The sequence below is a fragment of the Delphinus delphis genome, chromosome 5 (assembly GCF_949987515.2).
Source record: "Delphinus delphis chromosome 5, mDelDel1.2, whole genome shotgun sequence".
Taxonomy (NCBI): domain Eukaryota; kingdom Metazoa; phylum Chordata; class Mammalia; order Artiodactyla; family Delphinidae; genus Delphinus; species Delphinus delphis.
In genome coordinates this window covers 47,230,790-47,258,701 of record NC_082687.1, presented here as the reverse complement: position 1 = coordinate 47,258,701, position 27,912 = coordinate 47,230,790, and the positions used below count along the sequence as shown (strand labels likewise).

At 39.9% G+C, this 27,912-nt stretch overlaps 2 protein-coding genes across 3 annotated transcripts in view; one reads left to right on the top strand and one right to left on the bottom strand.

Moving 5' to 3' along the window:
- Positions 1–7,659, bottom strand: part of G3BP2 (G3BP stress granule assembly factor 2) — a 78,660-nt gene extending 71,001 nt beyond the window's left edge. The window contains exon 1 of the mRNA XM_060012360.1: positions 7,490–7,659. The gene's annotated coding sequence lies outside the window, so the exon portion shown is untranslated. The remainder of the gene's footprint in view (positions 1–7,489) is intronic.
- A 207-nt stretch (positions 7,660–7,866) lies between these two features.
- The window catches only part of USO1 (USO1 vesicle transport factor), a 97,408-nt gene continuing 77,362 nt past the window's right edge, over positions 7,867–27,912 (top strand). For both annotated transcript variants that reach the window (XM_060012359.1, XM_060012358.1), the window contains exon 1: positions 7,867–8,093. In XM_060012359.1, the coding sequence (XP_059868342.1) occupies positions 8,028–8,093 (66 nt within the window). In that variant the 5' untranslated portion in view covers positions 7,867–8,027. The remainder of the gene's footprint in view (positions 8,094–27,912) is intronic.

The following is a 27,912-nucleotide window of genomic DNA, read 5'->3' as shown; positions in this document are numbered from 1 at the left end:
GTAGTTTCATTGATTTGTTTTAAATGGTTATGAATTCTGAGCTTTGAAAAAAAACAAAGATCTTGATATTTATTATACCATGAAATAAGTATCCAAATGCCAGTAGAGTCATTTTGCTCTGACTCAGAAACCTGAACCAGACCTAGATAGCAGTGCCCTCACAGGAAGGAGATTGGCTGTGGCAATGACCTCTTGAGACCTTGGATTCTGAGCTATTTAGGACCCACTATGCACATACCTGGGAGAGAGGGAGCAGTTTAAGGACTTGGTTGTGGGTCATTTGGGTCTCACAAACTGTGGCCCTGCCCTGGAAAGGCCATGTGTGTATGCGGGTGTTGGAGGTAGGGAGAGCGTAGTGGGAAGCGTAAGCTGGAGCTCTTCTAGTTCTTTATACTACCCACGACTAGTATGGTGTTTGAGATCCTGGGCAGGGCAGCATCATGGAACAGTCAAGCTAAAGAGAAGACTTCTCTCCTCTGCCTCTCTGTGCTCATCATCGTCTCATCTTCCATTCCTCTGCCCATGGACGCCTGATCTGCGGGCAGACAATTAGGTCCACACCCAGCTCCCTCTTCTTTCCTCAAACTGCACGCCAGCTCTGGACCCTCCACCTAATATCTGCGAGTTATTGAGCCTACCCCAATTATTCATACAGTGAATAATTTGCCATCATAGGCCATTGGTTGCTCATAATCAACATCATTAAAGAACTGGAACTGGGGAGAGAGGGGATCTTTGACATGTGGGCTGGCTTTGAAAAGTTCTGTTCCAGGTCAGTTACCATCCTGCTGGCCTGAAGGTCCAATCTACATTGACCGACTGTAGGCTCTTCCAAGAGAGAGCCTACAGGGTCCCCTGCTCTTGTACTCACCTGGGCCACAGACTCAGGCAAATGAGGTGGTCAGCTGCAACTTGCTCTGGGTCGTGAACTGCTGATGAAAGTGGCAATGACTCCATACTAAGTCATCTTAAGCTTCCAGGGAATCTTGGCATCACCTAGTAATGCGAACTTCAAAGGACTTAGTCTAGCTGTGCAATGGGGCAGTAAAATCTTCCACCCCATCCTGGCTATTCAGGACCTGCCTGTTCAGCTAGTTATAGATGTTGGGGGAACACAGTGGGTGTGGAGAGGTGACAGTCAAATTCTCTACAAGAGGTAAGAGTGCCTGGGCCTGGAGCTGATAAATTTGTCCTTTAATAAGCAGTCTTATAAAAAGTCCGTTGGAACTGAAAATGGGATTTCCTAGCTAAGGTGTTTCATAAGTAAGCAATTCTCTTTATTGTATTTTCCAAAGAATGGAAACACACCTGGACTGTACTTTTTTAAAAGAGGGTGTATTTATGGCTTTGCTTGTAGATATAAATACAAAGCAATGTAAAATTACTTTTATTAAATAATGCAACATGATCTCTTGAACCTTTCACACAGCAACAGTACTGATGCGAGCAAATGGTAGTGGCACTGCTGGGAAAATATTTTTTAAAAAAACCTGGCGGGCTTCCCTGGTGGTGCAGTGGTTGAGTCTGCCTCCTGATGCAGGGGACACGGGTTCGTGCCCCGGCCCAGGAAGATCCCACATGCTGCGGAGCGGCTACGCCCATGAGCCATGGCCACTAAGCCTGCGCGTCCTGAGCAAAAAAATACCAAAAAAAACTCCCAAAAACCTGGCAAGCAGTCAAGTCCATCAGGGGATATAGTGAGCATCTATTCTATTTTTCCTATCCTGATAAACTTTCTCCTGGAACAGTAGTCTAGCTCTCCTTTGAAGAAAGTCCCTGTTCCCCTGTTCTTATGCCATATGCTTTGAATTGAGGGGAGGATTCCCACTGCTTGTTTTAGAGGTGGGCGTGTGAATCAAGGCCAATCAGAGCACCTCACACACAGGGCTATAGGAACTGGCCCAACACAAAGACACGTGCCCCAATAAGATCCAGTGAGTCATAAGAGGACTTTTGCTGAGATTCTAAGGAGAGAGGTGAGCAGTCTTCCTTGATGAACTTGGTCCTGGGAGGTTATAGGACTGCAGGAACTGACAGCCAACTTGCCCTTGTACAGAGCCAGAGAAAGAAACCAATATAAAGAGCAGAGTCCAGATATAATGAAAGCCCAGATCCTGGAGAGATTATCTTGATGCCCCAGATCAAGTCATACCTGAAGTATCAGACTTTTCAGTAACATGAGCCAATAAAGTTTGAGTTGAGTACTATTATAGGGTAATATCTTTAAATGTTCGGTTGTTAAGAAATTGATGATATACACCAAAGGTATCTGAGTCTCCACTCTAACCTTTATTAAGTACTTACTCTGCTTCATGTACTACAGTACTAAGCACATTAAAGCTATTATCTAATAAAATTCTAACAACAACCATATGAGGAAGATACTATTATTGTTCTTCTCAAAACAGGTAGAGCAGAAATTTGCATCCTGGACTCTAGAGCATGTGAAACTACTTGACTGTTCCAAGTGCTTGCCTTGGTCATGTTTCGCATCTCCTAAGAGAGGTGGCTGTCCAACATTTTAGCCTCTGAATCTTTTTGTTCAAATGACATAGGAAGTATAAACAAATGAAATCAATCAAATGGAGCAGGATGGGGGCCCAGAACCCTCTTTCTTGCACCTTCCTCTTCCAAGGAATTCCTAGGGCTTTAAAAAATATTTTTAAAGCGTTTCATGGAACACAATAAGAAAGGATGAGGAATACCTCTTCTTGTATGGAACCATTTCCAAGATATATTAAATGGGAAAAAGTAAGGTGTAAAACAGTGTGTACAATGTGCTACATTTATTTGTGTTATTAAAAGCGAGAGACTCCATATGCATATATGTATATCTGGAAGGATAAACAATAATTGTCTATATTAATTGCCTGGGTGGCCAAGGAATAGTAGGGAGACTTTTTGCTAAATACCCTTTTGTACTTTAGATTTTAACCATATGAATGTATTACCTGTCTTAGAGAAGAAGAAGAAGGAGTCTACGATGATGACAATAACCGCATTAGTGTAACGAATTTCAAACAAAAGTAAGCTTGCCACTGGGATGTTGAGATGATTCTCCCAATGGGATGCTATCTGATCCTAAAAATTTAAGTCCTTCCCCAGACGTTTGTCTTTACATATGACTAAGTGTTAATTACTAAGTTGGTTACTGAAAGCCAACAAAATACTCATAAAATAAAATTAGTTAATACAATTTTCTGAGGACCCCGTTTCAGACTCTATTGAGGAAGTCTGGCTGCCATGCAATACAGCAACACTGCAGAATTTCTGCTTTCATGCATACAAGCTGAAAGTGGGAATTTCCTCATTTGGGGAGTTCATTCATCCATTAAAGAGCTACTAAGTGCTGTCCGTGCATCAGATACTGTGCTTAAGCACTGAAGATATAGCAATTTACAAAACGGCTAAAATCCCTACCCTTAAGGGTTTACATTCAGGTGATGGTGGGGAAATACACAATAAACAAGATTCCATTAATGCTATGATGAACATTTCTTCACATTTTATGAAACCTAAAATTGGGATGTGTCTTTTGGTAGATGGCATCTTAGAGTCAAGAGCGTTTTTGGTTTTTTTTCTTTCCTTCTTTCTCTGAGGTGAACTTGATGGCATCTTAAGAGAATAAGGTATCAGACTGATAAGTGCTACAGAGGAAAATAAGCAGAGCAGAGGAAGGAGGAGTATGGGGAGGTTGCAACGTAAAACAGTCAGGAGAGACCCAAGTGGCCTTTGAGCAGACTTAAATAAGGTGAAGGGAGTGAGGCATTTCTCCATGTGGGTAGAGTAGCAAACAACCAAAACACAGGAAAAAACAAGCACAAAGGCCATGAGGGGAAATCAAATTTCAGGAACACAAGCAAGCCAGTGTTGCTAGACTAGAAGGAATAAAGCAGGAGGTAGGGTCAGAGAGACAACAGAGGGGCCAGATTACGCAGGGACTTGTAGACCACCTTTCTACTTAGTGCCTTGAGTCTAGAGAGGTCAGATAGCATAGTACATAAGAGCACAGGCTTTGGAGTTAGATTGCCACTTTATGTCCCAGCTGTGCCACTTCCTAGTGGTATGACATCAGGCAAGTTACTCTCTGTGCCTGCTTCATCATCTGAAAAATGGGGCTAATGACGCTATCCATAAGGTTGTTGTGAGGATTAAGTAAATCATTTTATGTAAAGTCCTTTGAATAGATAGTCTAGCAAAGATAGAGCACGAATGCTTTTGATACTGTTACTATTGATTGGTTATGAATTTCAATTGCTGTTTCATCATTATTAATTTATTTTGCTGTGTGTTGTTTGATTAATGAATAAAATTAATACATAATGCTATCAAAAATATTTTTGAACCCTGATTTTCCAGTAACTAGTCTTTAAAAACCTGTATGTGATATATTTCAAACACAAATTATCACCTCCACTCATCCTCCTAAGTAGGTATGGACAACACCCCACCCTATCACCACCACCCTCAATCAAAACACAATCTTGTGCAATGATATTTCATTGTTATTGTTGAGTTTGCCACTAGAAAGTAAGAAAGGATGGGGAAAGTGGGCCACTGAGGAGAGCGACTGAACTAGGGGATCGTAAGGAAGCAATTCTAAAAGTGGATTTCAAACCAATGAATTTTGTTAGTTGCTCTGTTGTCAGAAAAATAATTTTGATTTACCCAAGTTAAAATTTTGGATTATACGCATTTTAATGATTCATGACATTCTTATACTGAATATTTAGACTTAAGAAAGTGAGAAGTATAAGGGCGTAAGTCAGGCAGTCACAATTTTTTCATGTTTTCTCTTCCTTTATGGTGCTTGAACATCTGCCATGTAAAAGGAATTATGCTAGATCATTAAAGGGTACAAATAGGAACGAGACATGGTCTCTGACTTTTCTCTATAAAATCAGTGGAACTGGATTTGCATGTAATCTCCTTTCTCTTTTCAGTCCATTTCATGGCTGCTCCCCTTTCAGACGCCCGATTGGGGGAAAAATTAGGCACTGTACCCTCTCTGCCTCCTCTTTTTCCTGGAAGCATCAAGCGGCTCTACCCCTTCCCAGACACCAGGAGAGAGGCAAGACTGTGAGGTCAAGGGGAAATCTGGGGGCTCCACCCTCATTTCCTCTGTCCCAGACTGCCCACTTCTCCTGCCCATAGTCCTTCCTGGCCAGTGGAGGCTGTTAGGGAAGAAAACAGGTCAAGTGAAGGGAAAACTCATAGTACGCTGTTAGTGACTTACTACATTCAGCAAAATTTAAAACAAAGCAGGGCATTTTGAAAAGGGCGGTGTCTTAAAATAATTCTGCTAAGATGTCAAGGCGCTGCTTTTTATTACCAAATAATACATGTGGTAGACATCCATGAGCCCCACTTGACCTCAGAGCTTTATCTCTGATAGTGGGGTAGAGTGGGGCACAGGGAGGAGGTGAGGAGAGGCTCAGGGAGGGGTGAGGCTTAGGGACTGGGTGAAGTTCTTTGCACACATTACCTGGTAATAAAAATGCTGAGCATTTATTGGTTACTTTTTTTAGGCTGCAATGAAATGCCCCCATGGAAAATGTCTGAAGCAAAACGTCAAGTGTCCAGTTTTAAAGCAGAGGACAATGCTTAGTGTACAGTATTTTGGGCAGTATGATCCCCACTGTTCTCCAAGTCACCCAGGCTTAAAATCTTGGCACTAGGAACATGCACCAGAGCCTTTGTGATATGTGTTATCTGCAATCCCACTTTACGGATGAAAAAAGGACCTTCTTCCTTAGCATTATATTCATATTTCCTTTAATGTTTTGTTCGTGTATCCATTAATATCACCTTTTATGGGACAATGCTAAGCCACAGAGATATAAAAATGAATAACATAGTTGTGCCCTTAACAGTCCGGTTCAACAGGCATTTATTGAGAGCTTCCCGCATATCAACAACTGCAAAGTGCTAGCATATACATACGTATCTGGATTTCAGGAAGAGCTTTCAGAAGATGCCAGAGTTAAGTCTTAAGGAACTATGGGGCTTCCCTGGTGGCGCAGTGGTTAAGAATCCGCCTGCCAATGCAGGGGACACGGGTTCAAGCCCTGGTCTGGGAAGATCCCACATGCTGTGGAGCAACTAAGCCCATGCGCCACAACTACTGAACCTGTGCTCTAGAGCCCGTGAGCCACATCTACTGAGCCCACGCACCACAACTACTGAAGCCCACAAGCCTAGAGCCCATGCTCTGCAACAAGAGAAGCCACCGCAATGAGAAGCCCGCGCACCCAACTAAGAGTAGCCCCCACTCGCGGCATCTGGAGGAAGCCTGTGAGCAGCAACAAAGACCCAACACAGCCAAAAATAAATAAAAATAAATTAAAAAAAAAAAGTCTTAAGGAACTAGCAGGAGTTTCCTTGATGAAGTGGAGGGAGGGGAAGGGCATATCCAGGCATATATCCAGAGTATGTGAGGGAGACAGGAGCTAGAAAGACAGGCAAGAGCCAGAACATAATAGGCCTGTACACCAAGCTAAGGAGTTTGGATTTTATTATGGAGAGAATGGGCAACCACTGGAGGACTTTCAGAAGAAGATCAACACAGACAGATGTTTTGTTATTGTTAGGCTCATCCAAGGGTGGACTGCAGATGACTGGAAGGAAGCCAGGGCGTGAATGCAGACAAACTAGTTAGGAAGCTATTGCCGTAATCTTGGTGAAAAATGACAACATAAACTATGTCAGAAGCAGAGAGCATGGAGAGCAGAGACCTATTTGAGCAATATTCTATAAATAGACATGACAGGATTGACTACTGAACACATGGGGGTGCAATCCAGAGTTTCAGATTCCTCCTAGCTTCCTCCTTCTAGCTTAGGCAATTATTTGGCTAATGGTACCAAAGAGCGTGTCAGGGCACACAGAAAAAGCACATTGATTTTGTTTTCTTTAAGGGAGGCCGGGGAATCTGAGACCTGTGGGGCATCCAAGTGGAGACGTGTATTAATCAGTTAGCTAACTAGACCCTGCGCTTTTTAGGTTCAAGATATTTATTTACAAGACTACTCCATAAGCGTGTGTACCTGGCACTCTCATTTCGAAAGAAACAAGGCATACCGATTTGAAAAATGCCATTTTTCATGCTAAAATAAAAACCACACCGAAAATGTAGGGGTTTAGAGTTAATAACAAAACGTCATGCTACTAGCTGCCGAACTGACACGGCAGATCAATGTATTTTCTCTAGTAAGTTAAATGCAGGGTTCGAGTGGTTTCCTCCCCACACCACAGGAAAATAGCGGTGTACCTGGTATTTAGATCCAGGAATTCCTTTTAGCAGGTTGGAAGAGCAAGAGCTGAGAAATGCGCCCTCCTGTGGCAGTGGAATGAGGGGGCTCTAGCAACCTTTTTACCACCAAACAAAGCCCTGTAAAGAAATGCAATTTGCGGGGACAAGAAGGCCACAACGCCGGTACTGCTACACCGCGAAACCAAAAGAACCCTTCCAGGGGCCGGGAACCCTTACCTGTCACGTCGGCCGAAGGAAAATTTCACTTTCGACTCAACAAAATACGACCCCAGATTTGACAGCTTGCACTACGTCCGGCGACAATTAAAACACCCTGCAAGCCAAAATGCGTACACTATCCGGATCCTCTCCAGCTGGCAGGGCAGGGCTCGGACCAAGTGGGTGGTTGGGACCAGCCCGAGCGACCAGCGCAGGGCTGGGGTAGGAGGCGTGTCCTTGCGGAGGGAGGCGGGGCCTGCGCAGTGGGCGGGGCTTGGGCGGACCCAGGCTACCGGCCTCCTCTCGCCTGCTTTCCCCCTTGCCTTCGCCCTTCGAGCAGCCACGTAATGCCACGTCCCCGCGCATGCGCATTTCGACAGGTGGTGGAGGCTGTTTCCGGGCTTAGGGGGCTGGAGCTGCTGCCGAGTAAGAGGCGGTGTTGGCGGCGGCCGGAGAGCGCTGAGTGCGGGCTTGGGGGGCCAGGCCCTGCGGAGGACAGGGGAAGTTATCTTTTCTTTCCCGACGGGGCCGGTGGAGCCGGTGGCTGAGCGGCAAGATGAATTTCCTCCGCGGGGTTATGGGGGGTCAGAGTGCCGGACCCCAGCACACAGAAGCTGAGACGGTGAGAGGAGCGGCGGGTCCGGGACTTGGGAAGGGTCCGGGCAGGAACTGGGACGGAGGACTCGGGGGCCCGGAGGTCACCTCCCGCGCGTCACTGGGCCGGGAGTCCAAACGCCTCCTCCCCCTTTGCCCCCGTGCCTTCCTTCGTCTCCTGAAACCCCCGAGTTATTTCCTCACGCCCCCAGCGAAACCCCCAGCGCGGCGGCTCGGCCCTGCTGACAACAGCTCCGCAGGCCGCTTGGTGGTGGTCCGCGGTGGTGCCGCCCGGGAAGTCATCGATCCGGGGCAGCGGTGGCCCGACCTGTCTCCCACGCCCCTCGGGGCCGCGGGCCTGTCCCTCCGGTTTCGCCAGTGTCTACACTGGCGGTGAGGAAAGTCCAGCTCCCTCCCTCGCGGTCTGGAATGGGGCTTTGGGGAAGACAGCAAGAAGGTTTAAAACCCAGCTGTTGACCAGAGCAGTTGGCTAAGAATAATACGATAGTTTGGGCACGAAGCTGCCTGCCCCTGTCCCTTCAATTGGAGACAGGTCGTTCTGCCAGGTGTTATTAGTTCGGACCCCGTTTTTCAGTCTTACCCAACTATTTGGGAAATACTCCCTCGGACGTTGTAGGGATCTTTCGCGCTCAAACTGCTTTGGAAACACATTTCCCTTCCATTCACCCCATTCAGAAGTCTGAACTCGTGGTAACAGGATTTGCAGCGTCACTTTAAAAAAATTGTTAGCTACTACAAACAGTATTTGATAAGTTGGTTCGATTTTAGGTTTGGGATAAACTTTCTTCGAAGTTTGGTTGTCTATTAGAAATGAGTGTATATGACTTTTTTTAAACTAAGCTTTTAATTTGAGAGTAATTTTAGATCTACAAGAAAGTGACAAGCTACGACCTTTTGGGGGGGCTGCGTTGGGTCTTCGTTGCTGCGCGCGGGCTTTCTCTAGCTGCAGCGAGCGGGGTCTACTCTTCGTTGCGGTGCACGGGCTTCTCATTGCGGTGGCTTCTCGTTGCAGAGCACGGGCTGTAGGTGCGCGGGCTTCAGTAGTTGTGGGACACGGCCTCAGTAGTTGTGGCGCATGGGCTCTAGAGCGCAGGCTCAGTAGTTGTGGTGCAAGGGCTTAGCTGCTCTGCGGCATGTGGGATCTCCCCGGACCAGGGCTCGAACCCGTGTCCCCTGCATTGGCAGGCGGATTCTTAACCACTGCGCCACCAGGGAAGTCCAGAGTATGGCATTTTAAAGGTAAACTTTGGGTAGTATTTGTAGACATTACTGGGTTGTCTATGAACATAGATCCCATGTTCTGTGTTACTGGAATCCTGAAGGGTAAATAATAGCTTTCATTTGTCAAGCCCTTACCTTGTGCTGGGTACTGTGCTCTTTATAGTTCACATTCTCCTTAGATCCCTAACCACCCTGAAAGATAGGTGATAGTATCCTCACTTTACAAATGAAGAAATGAGGCTTAGAGAGGTGAAGTTACCTGACCTAGGTCACACTGCTAGTAATGGAGCAGGGATTCAACCAAAGTTTGCCTTACATCAAAGCCTAGGCTTTATTGCTGCTGCCCCGTATTTTAATACTTATCTGGGAATTTTGGAAATTTATATAATTATTACAACTAACCTCACAAAATCTGAGTTAGAACTGTTTAAAGCAGAAGCTGAAGGCTGGTGAATCTATCTTCCTTCATTTGAAAATCAGGAGATTTCACATGCAGACACACAGACCGATATTTGGCTTCTCTTGTCCATTCCCACCGTGGCTTCAAGGCAGCTGAGTTGCGCTCTTAGAAGACCACGCTCTCTCCAGGTTACCATAGTCACACAGCCCACCCCTTCAGCTTTTGTTTGTGTATATTATCTGCCTGATATTTTTCTTTGAGGCACCAAGTTTTATAGTGTGATTTATTAGAGCTTGCTTTGGAGTTAGACCTTGATTTGAATCCTTGCCTTCCACCCCTAATTGGATTGAACAGGCAAGAGATGGCTAAAACCTTATGAGTAAAATGAGGAAAATGCCTACTCTGATGGGTGTAGTGAAGATTAAGTGAAATAAGGAATAGAAAGAGCCTAAGACTTAGTATGTGCTTAATAAAGGCTAATTTTTATTACATGTGTTTAGGGAAAGAATACTCTTTTTGTTATAGTTAGTCTTGGCACAATGACTTCTGTAGAAAAGGTGATGTACATTTAACTGGGTATAGGATTTTAAAGCTGAAAGGCCCTTTGCAGATCATCCAGGTGGAACCCCCTTATTTTACAAGTTAGGAAACTGAGGCACAGGGCACTAAAGCAACTTGCACAGTATGGCAGAGCTGAGACTAGAACACTTTGATCTTGCCATAGTGACTGGAACAACATTACTTTTATATCATGATTTCAAAGTGAAACTTGAGTATCAGATGTGTATCTTGTATATATAAACTGAAAGGAAAGTGGGGGGGGGTCCTCGTTCTTGCCTAACTTTGAACGTGTATACTCAAAATTGGAGAACTAGTATGTCTTCTGATGAGAATTAATAGTTTATTCTGAGTTACAGTATGAATAAAATTTATTTCACCATCTCATTCCATCAGGAAGAATAATTGGTATAAGGGGTCATGGGTCACTAATTTAGAAGTATTTATAGAGCATCAATAGAGTGTGTTGGTACAATATTAGATCTTTTCATTGGTGATTTGAAGTGACCTGGATATTCCAGTTGCCAGAGCTTAGAATATCTAACTTCTGCACTATCAGCTAGTATTTTGTAGGTTTGTCCATTCCTGCAAAATTAAATTATTTTCATTGTGGTTTTCCATCTTTTTGCTATTCTCATCTCTTTCCAGTGGAAAGCCTCTTTTCATTGTCTAAATTCTACTTCTCGTTTAAATCCATCATCGATCCCTTCCCTGATTTGCACCCCTTACTTCTTTCCCCCACCAAACTGCATAGAATCTTTCCCCTCTGAGCAATCTTCACAATTTAAGTAGATTGTGCATTTCTTAGGCTCTTTACCATTTTCTACCCTTTAAATCTGTGCCGTCTCTTCTGGACTCTTAAGCGTCTTTTGGGCAGTGTTCATATATATTTTATTTTTATTTTTAATTAATTAATATTTGCGTTGGGTCTTCGTTGCTGCGTACGGGCTTTCTCTAGTTGTGGTGAGCAGGCGTTACTCTTCGTTGTGGTGCACGGGCTTCTCATTGCGGTGGCTCCTCTTGTTGTGGAGCACGGGCTCTAGGCCCATGGGCTTCAGTAGCTGTGGCACGCGGGCTCAGTAGTTGTGGCACACGGACTTAGTTGCTCCGCAGCATGTGGGATCTTCCCAGACCAGGGCTCGAACCCGTGTCCCCTGCACTGGCAGGTGAATTCTTAACCACTGTGCCACCAGAGAAATCCCCGTAGATATTTTAATCTTTGTTTTTCCATAGTAATACTAAATAAATATTTGTTAAATGAATTAATTATGGTGTTATGAAAGAAATCACAGATCTGTAATCATAGCAGCTTACCAATTACTAGGTGCTGAAACAATACTTTTTAAAGACTGTAGGAATCAAAGTTCTGGAATGATTGAAATTCATTACGTCGAACTTTTTACTTAAAGGATTTTTCAGGTTTGCCGTGCTTTGACTGCTTTCCTGCTTTTTCTTAACTAACGTGCCTTCTAACTGTGTGAGTTGTATTATTGCTTGCGTAGTGCCTAGCTTTTCATACTTAGTTAAGAGTAACTTTGGACTGGTATTAAGATGTTCTTTAGAAACAAAATAGTAAATATTTGTGTTTGTATCATATGATCGTCAATAATTCTATAAAGTTTGGAATATTTTAAGTCTAGAATTTCATTCACATTAAACCTTTCCGGTTTTAGAGTCAAATACTTTTTTTTTTTTTTGCGGTATGCGGGCCTCTCACTGTTGTGGCCTCTCCCGTTGCGGAGCACAGGCTCCGGACGCGCAGGCTCAGCGGCCATGGCTCACGGGCCCAGCCGCTCCGCGGCATGTGGAATCTTCCCGGACCGGGGCACGAACCCGTGTCCTCCGCATCGGCAGGCGGCCTCTCAACCACTGCGCCACCAGGGAGGCCCTCATATACTTTTTAATTTGATTTCTCTTTTTTACTTTAGTAGAGAAAGGCACTGATTTCTGATGATTGAAGCCTCCTCAGCCTTGGCATACTTTGCTAGGTCCAAATAAACACTAATTATAGTAAAAATCCTACCCATTCTTTTGAGTGCTCAGACGTGCTTAATTTCCCGTCTACCTTCCAACTAATATCTTTTTTTAAAAGCGAGTTTCTTGGCAGATTCCAAGAAAAGTGTTAACTACATTTGGTGATAAATCGTGGAGAGGGGGGGTTCTCTTCTCAAATTGTGTCCCAAGGCATGAAAATTGCAGAAGTCCAGAAAAGATATGCAGAATTACTCTACTGTTAAGGCATCTCTTTTTCGATCAGACTTTGGTCAGCTGGCTTAAAAAGCAAAAGAGCTAACAGTATGGACACAGCTGTAGTTTCTTTTAATAAAAATTGTTATTAAGGAATGTGCACTTAAATTTAGACATAGTTTTGGTTTAGTCAAGCGCATTAGATACCACGTTACTATAAATGTGTAGCCTGAAACTCCTGTATCTGGATTCCTGTTTCATATTCTACATTAATAACCAGGTCAGTATAGTAACTGGTATGTGTTTTCCCTCTTAGCTCTCTTATAATAACAGTGTCAGAGAAAGCCTTAATAATGATTTGTGCTTTGATCACTTCTATACCCAATCAAAGATGTCTCTTATATTCTTTTTAAGTAGTGTCTATTGAAAACTACATGGCTTTTTTTTTTTTTTTTTGATAAATTTATTTATTTTTGGCTGCGTTGAGCCTTCGTTGCTGCGTGTGGACTTTCTCTAGCTGCAATGAGCGGGGGCTATTCTTCATTGCGCTATGCGGGCTTCTCTTTGCGGTGGCTTCTCTTGTCGCAGAGCACGGGCTCTAGGCGTGCGAGCTCAGTAGTTGTGGCTCCCGGGCTCTAGGCGCACGGGCTCAGTAGTTGTGGCTCACGGTCTAGAGCGCAGGCTCAGTAGTTGTGGCGCACAGGCCTAGTTGCTCCGTGGCATGTGGGATCTTCCTGGACCAGGGCTGGAACCCGTGTCCCCTGCATTGGCAGGTGGATTCTTAACCACTGCGCCACCAGGGAAGTCCCTACATGGCTCTTTTGAAGGTTTATTATGTATAGATTATTTGTATCATTTAAAATTTGCATACCAAACCATGTCCCAAAGAAAGTGAGTAGATGTACTTGAAAGGGTTCTGTTACTAAAGAAGTGTGTACTGAGTGATGGTCAAAAACAAAACAAAAAACCTGATACTTATACAAGGTTTATTAAACAGGCACTGTGTTATGTTTTCAAATATTTTCAAGATGGAGATATAAAGTAAGTTGTGTTTGCCAAATCTAATTGATGATATACATTTTTTCCTCCAGGAAACCTTGTAGGTCTAGTGTTCTGAGGAACACATGTTGGTTACTATTGTCCTAAATGATATATCTTTTTAAAGGAATGCTGCATTTTAGAAGTTCTTCATTATCATCAGTTTTATGGAGTTCATGAAGTGTTGCCCATTTGGCTGCCTAAAAGACAAAGTAATTCCTGATGCTTTATGGTTTGAGAAGTAATTGTAATCACTTCTGAATTATCTTTTAGGAGAGAATGTAAGAATTTCTTATATAAATTTGTTTTTCTTTTTATACATTTATCTCTTATTATGTATACTGTTCTGTCTGTTTTTTGTGTTGTAGATATCATAGAAAAGACATGCTTATATTTTTATACCTCAGGCAGAAATGCCATAAACATTCTTTGTATAAAAAGTTAGTCACCTTTAATTTGAAAACTTTGGTAGTGTTAGACTTTGAGATGCTAGCATTTGTTATTTGGTAGAGAAGTTTCATTATGATGCCTTGCTTAAAAGGGTGTGCTTTTGGAAAACATAGTTCATTTCTGAGAGAAAGCATGGAGAATAAATGCAGTATATTATGTCAGCTGACTTATTGGTAATTGTAATGGAAATAGATTGTGTTAGGTTTATGGATTTATCTGCAGAGAGACTGTGTTTGACTGTAATGTTCCTACTTTTTTTTTTTTTTTAGATTGTAATAATTTAGGTCATCTGAAGATAAGTCTGGCTTTTGCTTTTTTTTCTTTTTGGAAAATCTTCTCAGTAGTAGAGTTTGAGTTAAACCAAATTTCTAGCTCTTTTTTGTATTTGAAAACAGTAATTTTTTTATTCCATTAAAACAATATAAATGAATTGACTGTTGATTAGCATGAATTATTTTAGTCCTATAGTTATGGTTGGGGAAGTTCTCTCCAAAAAAGTTATAACTATGTTTTAAGCGTCATGAAGGCAAAGTTATATCAAATAAGTTGGTATTAGGTGCTTGATAAATATTTGTTGAATAAATGATTGAATGGTTGAATTCAATTTTTTTAAATTGACATTCCTTTCATTTTTGCATGTCAGTTAAATAGTTACTGAATAGTAAAAAAATATGGATTTCTATTAGGAATTGTGAGAAAATATTGCAAACTACATTATGTCAGTGTCTTTTAAATGTGGCTCACCAACCTAGTTTTATGCCATCTTCTTTTTTACCCCTTTTACTTCTCAGAGGTTTTTTAGTTTCACATTCCTCATCTCAGGTTTTTCTTTCCTAGTCACTCCTATTCCCATTGCTTCTTTTTTGGCCTCCTTTGTGTATTACTGAATAAAAATAAGTGACACTATTAGTAAGCAAAACAAACAAACATTAAATTTGGATTATAAGGTTATAATTCTGATTATGCCCAATTTATCAGTTATTAATGGAATTTTTTGTTCTTTTCATATTTTTCTTAATAAGTGGAATTGTGAACCTCACATGGCAATTACTGAAAACAAGAGTCCTGAAACATAGTCACCTGCATGAGGTTATACATATTAGTTTACTAATTAGCTTTTTATTTTATTACACAAAATGGCAAACAATACTAGTAAGGTTTAAGTCTTCTTTGACTACCATCTCCAATTTCACTTCTCTTTCCTGAAATAACCACTATTCTTAGTTTGGTATAAATCTTTCCAGACCTTTATGAATAATCATACAGTATAGAATTATATATTTGTATGAGCATATTTATCTCTCTTTTTCACAAATGATACACTGTTTATGGTGTTTTACAGCTTATCTTTTTCATTGATGGATATGTCTTAGAGATCTTTGCATGTTAAAACATACAGCTACTTTATTAGAAATTATTTAAAATATCAGATTTTTAGTTGCTTTTCTTAATTACACTTATATCCTCTTCTAATAGACTATAAAAGCATCTTGATAACAGGATCCATATCTAATTCATCATTGTATTTATCTCTGATTAACTCTAATACCTAGTTAGCATAGTATGAATTAGTTGAAATACTGCTGTCTCTTACGTTTTTCCTTCTTATCACCCCTTTCTGATCCTTTTAAATAAGATTAACTCTGGGTTAAATTTTACTCATACATATTTTTTCTCTTTAGAACTGTTTTTTGTTAATATGTAGTATTCTGTTGTTTAATGCAAGAATCACAAACTCAAATCCCAACAGTGTCAGTTGGGTAGCATCATTGTTCAGTGAAGCGGGTCGGGTTAGAGAAGAGATCAGAGGTCTGGGATGAAACTGGAGCCTGCATGTCCTGCCTTGAGAGTGTAGCTAGTGCTCAGCTTCAGCCAGTTGTTGCAGAGAGCCAATTTAATGGCTTTGAATCCCGTCGCACCACATACTAGTTCTGTGAACTTGGACAAGTCACTTACCCACTGTGCCTCTGTTTCCTTATCTCTAAAATGTGGATAGTAATAGTGCCTATCAATAGGATTTTGGTGAAGATTAAATAAATTTAAAAGTATAAAGAATTTTAGAACATAGCTGGCACATAGTAAGTGCTATACATGCCATATTTTAACAGTTATGTAATGCACTTTAGCATTTAAACATCTCTGAAGTCAGGTTGCATCTTGTAATTATAATTGGCGGTATTTCTCTTTTCTTGGCAATACATTTAAAAAATGGTAGATCTTATAATCATTGGCTTCTCAAATTGTATGAAATACAGTGTTAGTTACCATTAGCTAACAGGCTGATGTTTTTCAAGAAAAGGTAGAGGGCTTCCTTGGTGGCGCAGTGGTTGAGAGTCCGTCTGCCGATGCAGGGGACACGGGTTTGTGCCCCCGTCCGGGAGGGTCCCACATGCCGCGGAGCGGCTGGGCCTGCGCATCCGGAGCCTGTGCTCCGCAACAGGAGAGGCCACAACAGTGAGAGGCCCACGTATAGCAAAAAAAAAAAAAAGAGAGAAAAAGAAAAGGTAGAAATCTGGAGTTTTATATGAAGTCTTTTGATTTTGAAATGTTGGCTTTTAAAATTATTTTAAACACTGTATAGGCCAAATAGATTTTTTCAGAGGTTTATAGCAAATAACTACATTATTACAAAGTAGGTAAAATTGAGTATTTTAACATATTCAAAGTTTTGAGTATTAAGTAGCCTTAGAATTTATCTAGTTTATTCCTCCATCTTGTAGATAACAAAACTGACTTAGAAAGCTTGAATTTAAGATACAGTCAATCCTTGTTATTCACTGATTCTATATTTGTGAATTCACCTACACGCTAAAAATTGTAACCCCACAATTAATACACGCAACACTTTCACACTGATTTGTGGACAGATGCAGAGTAGCAAAAAATCAGAGTCACTGATGTGTGCATTCCCAACTGAGGTCAAACAAAAAGATATTCTGCCTTCTTGTTTCCACTCTTATACTGTAAACAAGTGTCCTTTTCACAGTCTGTTTAGTGTCATGTGTTTTGCATTTCTGTGCTTTTTAAAAATTTTTGCTATTAAAACTGGCCCCAAATGTAGTGCTGAACTGTTGTCTAGTGTTCCGAAGTATTGCATAAGAAAGCTGTGATGTACCTTGTGGAGAAAATATGTGTGTTAGATAAGCTCACTAAGGCATGAGTAATAGCGCTGGTAGCTGTGAGTTCAGTGTTACTGAATCAAGGGTGTATATTGAATAAGATGTCTTTAAACAGAAGCACACGTTAAACAAGGTTATGTATTGGATCCATTGATGAAAATGTTACCAGGGACTCACAGGAACCTAGCACTGTATTTCCTTTAGGCACAGCAGTTCAGTGTCTGCTAATTCAGTGTTCATGGTGACTATAGAGCATAACTATTATGAATAACAAGAACCAACAGTGTTCAGAAAGTAGATGAACAGTGAGTCAATCAGGTGGTATGTTAGAGCAGGTAATAGAATCAAAGCAAAGTCTAACATATTCTGGAAATTTCTTTAAATGTTTGTGTTATTGAAACAGTAGTTGAAAACATGCTTATTATAAATAATTAAAATCAGTATATAGTCTAAAGTTGCCCTTTTCTTCCTCTTTTCACGATCTTATTTCCCATTACCAGGAGTAATCTCTAATGATGTTTGTTATACATCCTTCCAGAGTGTTTTCTTTGCATTTACCAATGTTTGTTACACAAATGAGTTTCTTTATGAGTGAAATAGTTATATTCATAGCTATTTGATTTTTTAAAATTTTAACAGTAGGTATTAGAATTTTTCTATTTACTAATCAATGAACATAGTTTTTTTTTTAGAGAGTTTTTAAAAATGTAAGTTTCTTTGTTTCAAACAAATAGACAGAAGTATCTTTTCCTGTTGTTACCAGTATTCTATTCTGTAACCTTACATATCCTGACTGTACAGTTGACCTTTGAACAACACCAACGCTCTGCACAGTAGAAAATCCTCCTGTAATTTAATTTATAGTTGACTCTGTGTATCCACAGTTCCTCCATATCCTCATATCCTCGGATTCAACCAACCAAGGATCACATAGTACTGCAGTATTTGCTACTGAAAAGAAAGTATAAGTGGACCTGCGCAGTTCATAACTGTTGCTCAAGGGTCATAACTGTTGTTCAAGGGTCAACTGTATTTATATCTCTGTTGATTCAGGCAGAAAATCTGGGAAGGTTACTTGTTTGAAGTCTACAGAATGGTCATCTGAAATGTGGCGCCTTGGTAGTATGCTGTGATAATGAGTACTTTGGTAAAAGGCGTAGGGACAAATATTTCTGATTTTTTACTAAAGTAGACTGGATTAATTTTTTCTGTATTACAACTCATTCTTTTGATCAATAATGGCAGCAAAATGTTAACTGAAAAGGAGCAGGATGGCATTGAAATCTGGGGGATTTAAACTTGTACTTCCTTTCTAACGCTCCCGTCATATAGGTAAGGGTGTTGAGGACTAGGGCAAGAGTCTGTGACCTCAAAAAAATAGTAAATTTATAAATTTTGCTTTAAACTACTAAGTGGCCTCCTTGGTCGGATTCTGAGAGAGTGAGTGAGTTGCTAGCAACAAAAATCTCTCATCTCAGGATCCCATGTGGGACACTGAATAAACATATCCTTCAGCTCTAAAATACTGTCCTTTTCCCTTCTGATGGTAACATCCTCATTCACTCTGCTTCCCTACTTTTCCACTTGCTTCATTTTTGATACCAATTACCCACACGTCCGACTATATCCAAATCATTGCTTAACTTGGGACCTTCTGACCAGCTATGCTGTCCAAAGTACTACTTTCCACCCAGTCTCTGTCTTATTTCCCTAATCATTTCCCTCAGTGCACTTATTATTTTCTGTATTTATCTTGTTTTTAATTTATTCTGTTGTCTCCTTGCTATTATAATTTCATTTGAGTAGGTACCTTCTGTAGTGATTCACTGCTGTTTCCCCAAAATAGAATTTTGCAGGGCCCAGCAAGATATTAAGCACTTTAATAGTATTTCTCAAACTGACTGTGGTGAAGAACCAGTTGGATTGTTTTTTCCCCCCCAATTTCCAATTCATCACAGACCAATACTTTTGTAAAATATAATAAAAATGAATTTATAGGAAAATGAAATGACAATACACACACACATACTCATGGACATACAATATACAAGCCCAATTTTTTCTTTTTTATTAAACAGCCACAAAGGTATCCAGTTGTTATAGAAGTTTCTAATGCTTAGTCCCAGTTGCTTTCTTTTTTCTTTTCTTTTTTTAAAAAATTATTTATTAATTTATTTTTGGCTGCGTTGGGTCTTTGTTGCTGCGCATGGGCTTTCTCTAGTTGCAACCAGTGGGGGCTACTCTGTTGCCGTGCACGGGCTTCTCATTGCGGTGTCTTCTCTTGTTGCGGAACACGGGCTCTAGACACTTGGCCTTCAGTAGGTGTGGCATGTGGGCTCTAGAGCGCAGGCTCAGTAGTTGTGGCACACGGGCTTAGTTGCTCCATGGCATGTGGGATCTTCTCGGACCAGGGCTCGAACCCGTGTCCCCTGCATTGGCAGGCGGATTCTTAACCACTGTTCCACCAGGGAAGTCCTCTTTTTTCTTTTCTATTGAAGTATAATTGACTTATAATATTATAATAGTTCCAGGTGTACAACATAGTGGTTTGGTATTTTTGTACATTACAAAATGATCACCGCTGTAAGTCTACTTACTATCTGTCACCATGCAAAGTTATTGCAATATTATTGACTATATTCCCTATGCTGTACATTACATCTGTATGACTTATTTTATAACTGAAAGTTTGTACCTCTTAATCTCCCTCACGTATTTTACTCATCCCTCACCCCCCTGCTTAGTCCAATTTCTGAACTTACCTTGTCACAAACCACTGCTCTCTGGTTGCACTGACCATGGCCCCGATGAGGGCAGCAGCACTCCAACATTTGTTGAATGAATGAATGAATGAATGAATGAATCACCAACTTCAAGATTATGGCATGGAATTCTTCAGACGCTATTACTCCTTTGACTTTACCAAAACCAGAATATTCTGAGATATAGAAAAGTGATTGTGGATTCATATCAAACTTCAGCTAGCTTATTCAGTGATGCTTTTTGATTCTCTGATTCTTTTTTTTAAAAGACAAAAGAGACATTTGAATACATGCTTAAGGAAAAGCTGTAGAAGTGTATAAAATGAAAAGTGTAAGTGCTCCATGAATGGGCATTTAAGGTCCTTCTGTTTTGTTTCTTTTTCTATTACAGTGCTGCAGTGGTTGTTCTTGTAATTATGACTGTACATGTGCATATATTGCCTTAGGACAAATTTCTAGAAGTTGAATTCCAAACAGCAGCTGTTTCAGACATTTTATTCTTTATTCTCAAGCCTCTTAAATTCATTTCTTTCAAATATTCTTTTGTCTTATCTATCTCTTCAGCCCTTCCCCATTGCCACCACCCTAATGCCCTTTTTTTTTACCTTATTTCTTGTCTGTTATAATGAGCTGACATATTTTTTCTGTAATCTCTTTCTGCTCCAGTTTCTCCTTATTATCTCAGCCAGATTAATTCTTTAAAAGTGAGTATATTAATTTCTGAAGTACTTATATATAGTGCTGACTTTTTCATAAATACTTGGTAGCTTCTGATTATAGCTTTCCCAGAGTAAAGCTCCAACTCCCTTAGAACAAGGGACTACCCTGGCTCGGCAGTTAAGTCCAAGGCTTATGAGGGTCCTTACTGGTCTGTAGTGAAAGTGGAAGCTATTCACAGGAACTACATTACAGTGTTCCCCTATTTACAAAAAAGAAAAAAAATCTTGCAGTCCCTGTAGTTTGCAACAGGTGCTCAGGCTCCCATTTCTCTGCATAAGAGGCAATGTAGGATAGTAGAAAGTGTGTGGGCTTTGAAGTGAGACATCTGTAGCTCAGTTAGAATCTGGACTGTACCACCAAACTGGCAGGGTATTTTGGGGTGCATTGCTTTATCCCTGAACCTTAGTTTCCTGTCCTGTAAAACGAGTTTATTAGTTTAGGTATTGGATCAGCTGCTATAACAGAGGTCTAACCAAGATAAAAGTTTGTGTCTTTGTCCAATAAAAGTCCAATTAGAAGGCAATCCCTAGGATAGGTTAGTTATGTTCCTCAGGGTGGTCCAGAGGCCCAGGTGCTGCTCTTTATCTTGTTCTGCCATCCGCTAGGATGGTGCCCTTGTTTGAATTGTTGAAGGTGCTTTATTACCTGCAGGTTCAAGTTCCAGGCTGAGGGAAGAAGAAAGAGGAATGAAGAACAAATAGCTTCCTTTTAAGGACATGACTTGGAAGGTACAAAGAACTCATTGGCCAGAGTGTAGTCACTTTCTATGCCCAGGTGTAAGGAAAGCTCAGAAAGTAGTGTAGGTGGACAACCTTTGTGCCCAGCTAAAGCACAGAGGGTTCTAATAACTAAAAGAATGGTTAATGAAGCACAATCATACTGCATTGTGTTGGTTTTTTAAGTCAGGAATAAATGGAATAATGGTCTTTGAAATCTTCAGTTTCTGAAGAAAAATTAAGTGTACTTGTGCTACAAAATTTTTTCTTGGTAAATGTCAACTGAAAAATATAGACCTGTGTTTGGCCTGAAACATGACTGTCTTTGTAAGGTTTGGAACATGTGTAATATTTTCCTTTCATTTGGTTTCCATTGTCTGTAAAAGGTTGCAACATAGCACTTTATTATGGAGAGATCACTTATTCAGAAACTTCAACTGTATGGAATATTATCAGGAGGTAATATGGCTTTCGCATAGCAAAAGTAGAAGTTGCGAAGTCCATATACTCAATCTTGATTTCAAGCCTGAGTAATTTGGGGTTTTAGACATATTACTATCTAGCCTAATTATCAGATTTCTCACTCAGTAGCAGATTAAAATCTGCAAAATTTGAACTGTCTGTTAGAAACGTATATGATGGAAATGACAGCCAAAAGCCTGATAGGATAGAAAATTAATACAAAGGAGTCATAGAAGTTTGGTAATAATAAAGTTTGTTAAACATTTATTGAGCATTTATAGGTGCCAGGTACTCTGCAAAAACTTTTTTTTTTTTTTTTTGCAGTATGTGTGCCTCTCACTGTTGTGGCCTCTCTCATTGCGGAGCACAGGTTCCGGACGCGCAGGCTCAACGGCCATGGCTCACGGGCCTAGCCGCTCCGTGGCATGTGGGATCTTCCCAGACGGGGAAGTATCTGAAATAGCTTAATTATGGTTCTGGATAAATAAGTTGTTCTTATATTCATTTTTTACTCTTATTGGTTTGCAGTATGGTAATTGCCTTAAGTCACTAGAGAGAAAGTTCCGATTAAAATCCCCAATCGAGTGTGTCAATTATATCTCAATAAAACTGTAAGAAAAAAAAAAGAAAAATAAATAAATAATATAATAAAATCCCCAATCAGGAAGAATATGTACTTGCCACTAAAACCCAAGTTTAATAGATAAAAAGCATGTTTATAGTATTTTTTTTGGCCGCATCACGTGGCTTGCAGGATCTCAGTTCCCTGACCAGGGACTGAACCCAGACCACGTCAGTGAAAGCCCAGAATCCCAACCACTAGGCCACCAGGGAACTCTCAGCATGTTTATAGTCTTAAAAATAGTTTTGATACATATTTACCCAAACTCAGGAATGAATGGATTTTATTTCTATAATTGTAAATACTACACTTTAAAATAGTGATTAATTTTTAAGTTCCATTTTGCAACCTTCTAAAAAACACTAGTGATTTGCTTATTAATCAGAGTTAATTGAAGCAGAAACATATAATTTGAAGTCATTAGAAATCTGTTTTTAGCTAACAGTTTAATCTTATATAATCCTTTTTCCCCCCCACATTATTTTAGATTGATCATCATTCCCAGAAATAACAAGCATTTAAAATTATTGTAGGGAATTCCCTGGTGGTCCTGTGGTTAGGACTCAGCACTTTCACTGCCAGGGGCCCAGGTTCAATCCCTGGTCGGGGATCTAAGATCCCGCAAGCCACATGGCGTGGCCAAAAAAATAATAATAATAAAATAAAATTAATTTAAAAGGAAAGCTTTCATATTTTAGAAATTTCATTTGGTATATTATTTTAATAGAACAAGTATATATATGTATGTGCATAATATAAAAATTGTTCATAGATATATAAAATTTATAAACTCAAATTAGACCAATTTTCTTATTTGGACTATAAAATGCTATTTTCTACATTAAAATATGTATACACAATTATAAAATAAGAAATCATTTTCTATGCCTGGCATTCCTTCCTTATATTGTCTGGTGAACTACTCATCCTTTAATTCTTGATTCAAGAGTGTCATCCTCAATATACCATTCTTAAACAGTATCTGTCTTAGTTTATCTGGGCTGCTGTAACAAAAATACAATAGGTTTGTTGGTTTAAGAAACAAACACATTTCTCTTAGTTCTGGAGGCTGGGAAGTCCAAAATCAAGGTGCTGGCAGATTCTTTGTCTAGTGAGGGCCTGCTTCCTGGTTCATATACTGCCATCTTCTCCAGTGTCTTCATGTGGTAGAAGGCATGAAGGAGCTCTTTGGGGTCTCTTATATAAGGGCACTAATCCCATTCATGAGGGCTCCACCCTCCCTCCCTAATCACCTTCCAAAGACCCCTACCTCCTAATACCATCACACTGGAGGTTAGGATTTCAACACATGCATTTTGCAGGGAAGGAAACATAGCAGTTTCACTTTCAGATAGAATTCACTACTTTTTCTTTTGTGCACCTGCTTTATAAGCATATACTTATATAACTTTAATTTGTTAGTGTAGTTTATTTACACAACTGTCTTCCTGTCTAAGCTCTTTGTGGCCAGAGACCATATCTTATTTTGGTTAGCACAAGAACAAATACATACATGCTCAGTGTGTATTTATTGACTGAGTAATGACTGTGCATTCTAGTCTAAAAAAAATGGACTTTATAGGTAGTAGGGAGCCATTGAGGATATTTTTATTATGTTAGTTTATTTTTATCAGTTAAGAGCAGATTTCATATTATTTTGATCAGCAGAGTAAAGATAGCATCTTTTAAAGATGAGTTCAGTCAGTCATGAAAATATCCTAGAAATTCCAATAAAACATAAGCCAGTTCACTTTATTCCATTATTACTCTTTTCTGCTTATAAAGGTAATACTTGTTCATTATCAAAATTCAAACATCAGAAATAATGTAGAAAATGAACATTTCCACCAACCCACTGAAAGACAGTATGGTACATAGTCTTAATTTTTTCTATACATGTTCACGTAGTATTTTTTTTCCTTTGAAAAATTATTTATTTCTATGTTCCTAACTTTCACTCTAGCAGTAGAATCACATTAATAATTCTTTTTTAAATTTTTTATTAGAGTATAGTTGATTTAAAATGTTGCATTAGTTTCTGCTGTACAACAGAGTTAATCAGTTATACATATACGTATATCCACTCTTTTTAGATTCTTTTCCCATATAGGTCATTACAGAGCATTTGAGAAGAGTTCCCTGTGCTATACAGTAGGTCCTTGTTATTTATTTTATATATAGTAGTGTGTATATGTCAATCCCAATCTCCCAATTTTTCCCTCTCCCATCTTTCCCGCCCCCTGGTAACCATAAGTTTGTTTTCTACATCTGCGACTTTATTTCTGTTTTGTAAACAATTTCATTTGTATCATTTTTTTAAATTGCACATATAAGCAATATCATATGATATTTGTCTTTCTCTGTCTGACTTACTTCACTCAGTATGACAATCTCTAGGTCCATCCATGTTGCTGCAAATGACATTATTTCATTCTTTTTTATGGCTGAATAATCTCCCTCCCCCTCTCTCTCTCTCCCTCTCTCTCTCTCTCTCTCTCTCTCTCTCTATATATATATATATATATATACCACATCTTCTTTATCCATTCCTCTGTTGATGGACATTTAGGTTGCTTCCATGTCTTGGCTATTGTAAATAGTGCTGTAGTGAACACTGGGGTGCATGTATCTTTTCAAATTATGGTTTTCTCTGGATATATGCCCAGGAGTGGGATTGCTGAGTCATATGGTAGCTCTATATTTAGTTTTTGTTTGTTTGTTTGTTTTCTGTATGTGGGCCTCTCACTGTTGTGGCCTCTCCCGTTGTGGAGCACAGGCTCCGGACGCGCAGGCTCAGCGGCCATGGCTCACAGGCCCAGCCGCCCCGCGGCATGTGGGATCTTCCCGGACCGGGGCACAAACCCGTGTCCTCTGCATCGGCAGGCAGACTCTCAACCACTGCGCCACCAGGGAAGCCCTATTTTTAGTTTTTTAAGGAACTTCCATACTGTACTCCATAATGGTTGGACCAATTTACATTCCCACCAACAGTGTAGGAGGTTTCCCTTTTCTCCACACTCTCTCCAGCATTTATTGTTTGTAGATTTTTTGATGATGGCCATTCTGACTGGTGTCAGGTGATACCTCATTGTAGTTTTGATTTGCATTTCTCTAGTAATTAGTGATATTGCAGCTTTTCATGTGCTTTTTGGGCATCTCGATGTCTTCTTTGGAGAAACGTCTGTTTAGATCTTCTGCCTATTTTGTGATTTGGGATTGTTTTGTTTTGTTTGCCATTGAGCTGTATGAGCTGTTTGTATATTTTAAAGATTAATTTCTTGTCAGTTGCTCTGTTTGTAAATATTTTCTCCCATTCTGTAGGTTGTCTTTTCATTCTGTTTATGGTTTCCTTTGCTGTGCAGAAGCGTTTAAGTTTAATTAGTTTATTTTCATATTTTCATTGTTTATTTTTATTTTCATTGCTCTAGGAGGTGAATCAAAAAAGATCTTCCTGCAATTTATGTCAGACAGTGTCTGCCTATGTTTTCCTCTAAGAATTTTATAGTATTCACATAGTTTATTAATGGTATAGTTTTAAACCAAAATGAGCTCATGTTAAATATACTATTAACTGTTTTCTTTTTTCACTTAATGTATCTTGGACATCTTTTCATGTCAGTGCATATGGATCTGCTTTACTCATTTGATTAATTGCATAGTGTATGTGTACTATATGTTAGTTAACTGTTTTCTGATTGGTGGATGAACCTTTAGATTCCATCCGCCCTTTCTTTTTTTCCCCAATAAACAGCATAAATTTATTGCTTACAGTTCTGGAGTCTGGAAGTCTGAGATCAGGGTGCCAGCATGGTTTGGTAAGGGACCTCATCAGTGTTACAGACTTCTTATTTATTATATCCTTATGTGATGGAAGCTAGATTTATTTTTTAGCTCTTAAAAATAATGCTACAAAGAACATTCTAGTATATAACATTGTGTATTTGTGGGCATTTTGTTTTCTTTGTTTTTGGCTGCGTTGGGTCTTCGTTCCTGCGTGCAGACTTTCTCTAGTTGCAGCAAGTGGGGGCCACTCTTCGTTGCGGTGCGCGGACTTCTCATTGCAGTGGCTTCTCTTGTTGCAGGGCATAGGCTCTAGGTGCACAGGCTTCAGTAGTTGTGGTGCATGGGCTCAGTAGTTGTGGCTCACGGGGTTAGTTGTTCTGGGCATGTGGACCTTCATGGACCAGGGCTTGAACCATGTGCCCTGCATTGGCAGGCAGCTTCTTAACCACTGCACCACCAGGGAAGCCCCCTGTGGGCATGTTTTTAAAGGATAAGTTCCTAGAAATAAGAATGCCTGGTGGAAAGGGTATGAACATTTTAAGTTGTAATAGTTTTTGCCAAATTGACATGTTTTTAGGTTACTTTCCATCTGATGGAATATAAGCCAGTTCATTAATCTGTGTCTTTCTCTATCCTGTATAGTTGTTTTTAAAATCATTTTATTGAAGATATAGAAAAGTACACGTGTCATATACATAAACCTCATAACCTGAACACACCTATGTATCCAGCACCCAGATCAAGGAACAGGACATTACCAGCACCCTAGAAGTCCCTTTTGTGCTTCCACTCACTGCCCACCCCCATGAACAACCACCATCCTGACTTCTGATAGCTTAGATTAGTTTTGCTTGGTTTTCTGAGTTATGAAAATGGAATCATATAGTATTAATATATGGTAGTATTAGTTTAATTTTTGTGAGACTGATAGATGAAAAATAACATCATTGCTATTTTAACTTATATTGAAGATTTATCTTCATGATGCCGAAATTATTATCTTTGTGTATATCTTAAAGTATTTTAAAAAAAATTAACAAGGCTCGGGACTTCCCTGGCGGTCCAGTGGTTAAGACTCCATGCTTCCAATGCAGGGGGCGTGGGTTTGATCCCTGGACCAGGAAATGAGATCCCACAATGCCACACAGTGCAGCCCCCCCACCACAAAAAAATTAACAAGGCTTAAATGTTAGCATGTTAGAACACAAAATAAAAGATTGAAAGTGAAAACAAAGCAAACCCCCAAACTCTAGGATTATGATCATCTCCCTTCAATATTCCTAAAGCTAAGTGTCTCCCCCAGATTAAATAGCCACCTTCAACAGATAATGATTAAAGAGCTTTTAGACATGGAAGTTCATATTCTGACACAAGTCTGTCTGTACACCAACCAAAGATGGGGCTGATACTAAAATTCAAGCATTACAGGGTACTGGGATGAAGTACTCTAAGCAAGATGGGAATATCAGATTTAGAACCAGTGCTTGAGGTTTAGGGCTAGGAAAAAGCAGGAAATCCCTTCCTATTTTTTAGGTACCTCTAAACTACCTAACAAAAAAAATTATCAAAAGATGTACAAGACCTGAGAAGCAAGAAAAACTACAATCCTGCAGCCTGTGGAACAAAAACCACGTTCACAGAAAGATAGACAAGATGAAAAGTCAGAGGGGTATCTACCAAATGAAGGAACAAGATAAAATCCCAGTAAAACAACTAAATGAAGTGGAGATAGGCAACCTTCCAGAAAAAGAATTCAGAATAATGATAGTGAAGATGATCCAGGACCTC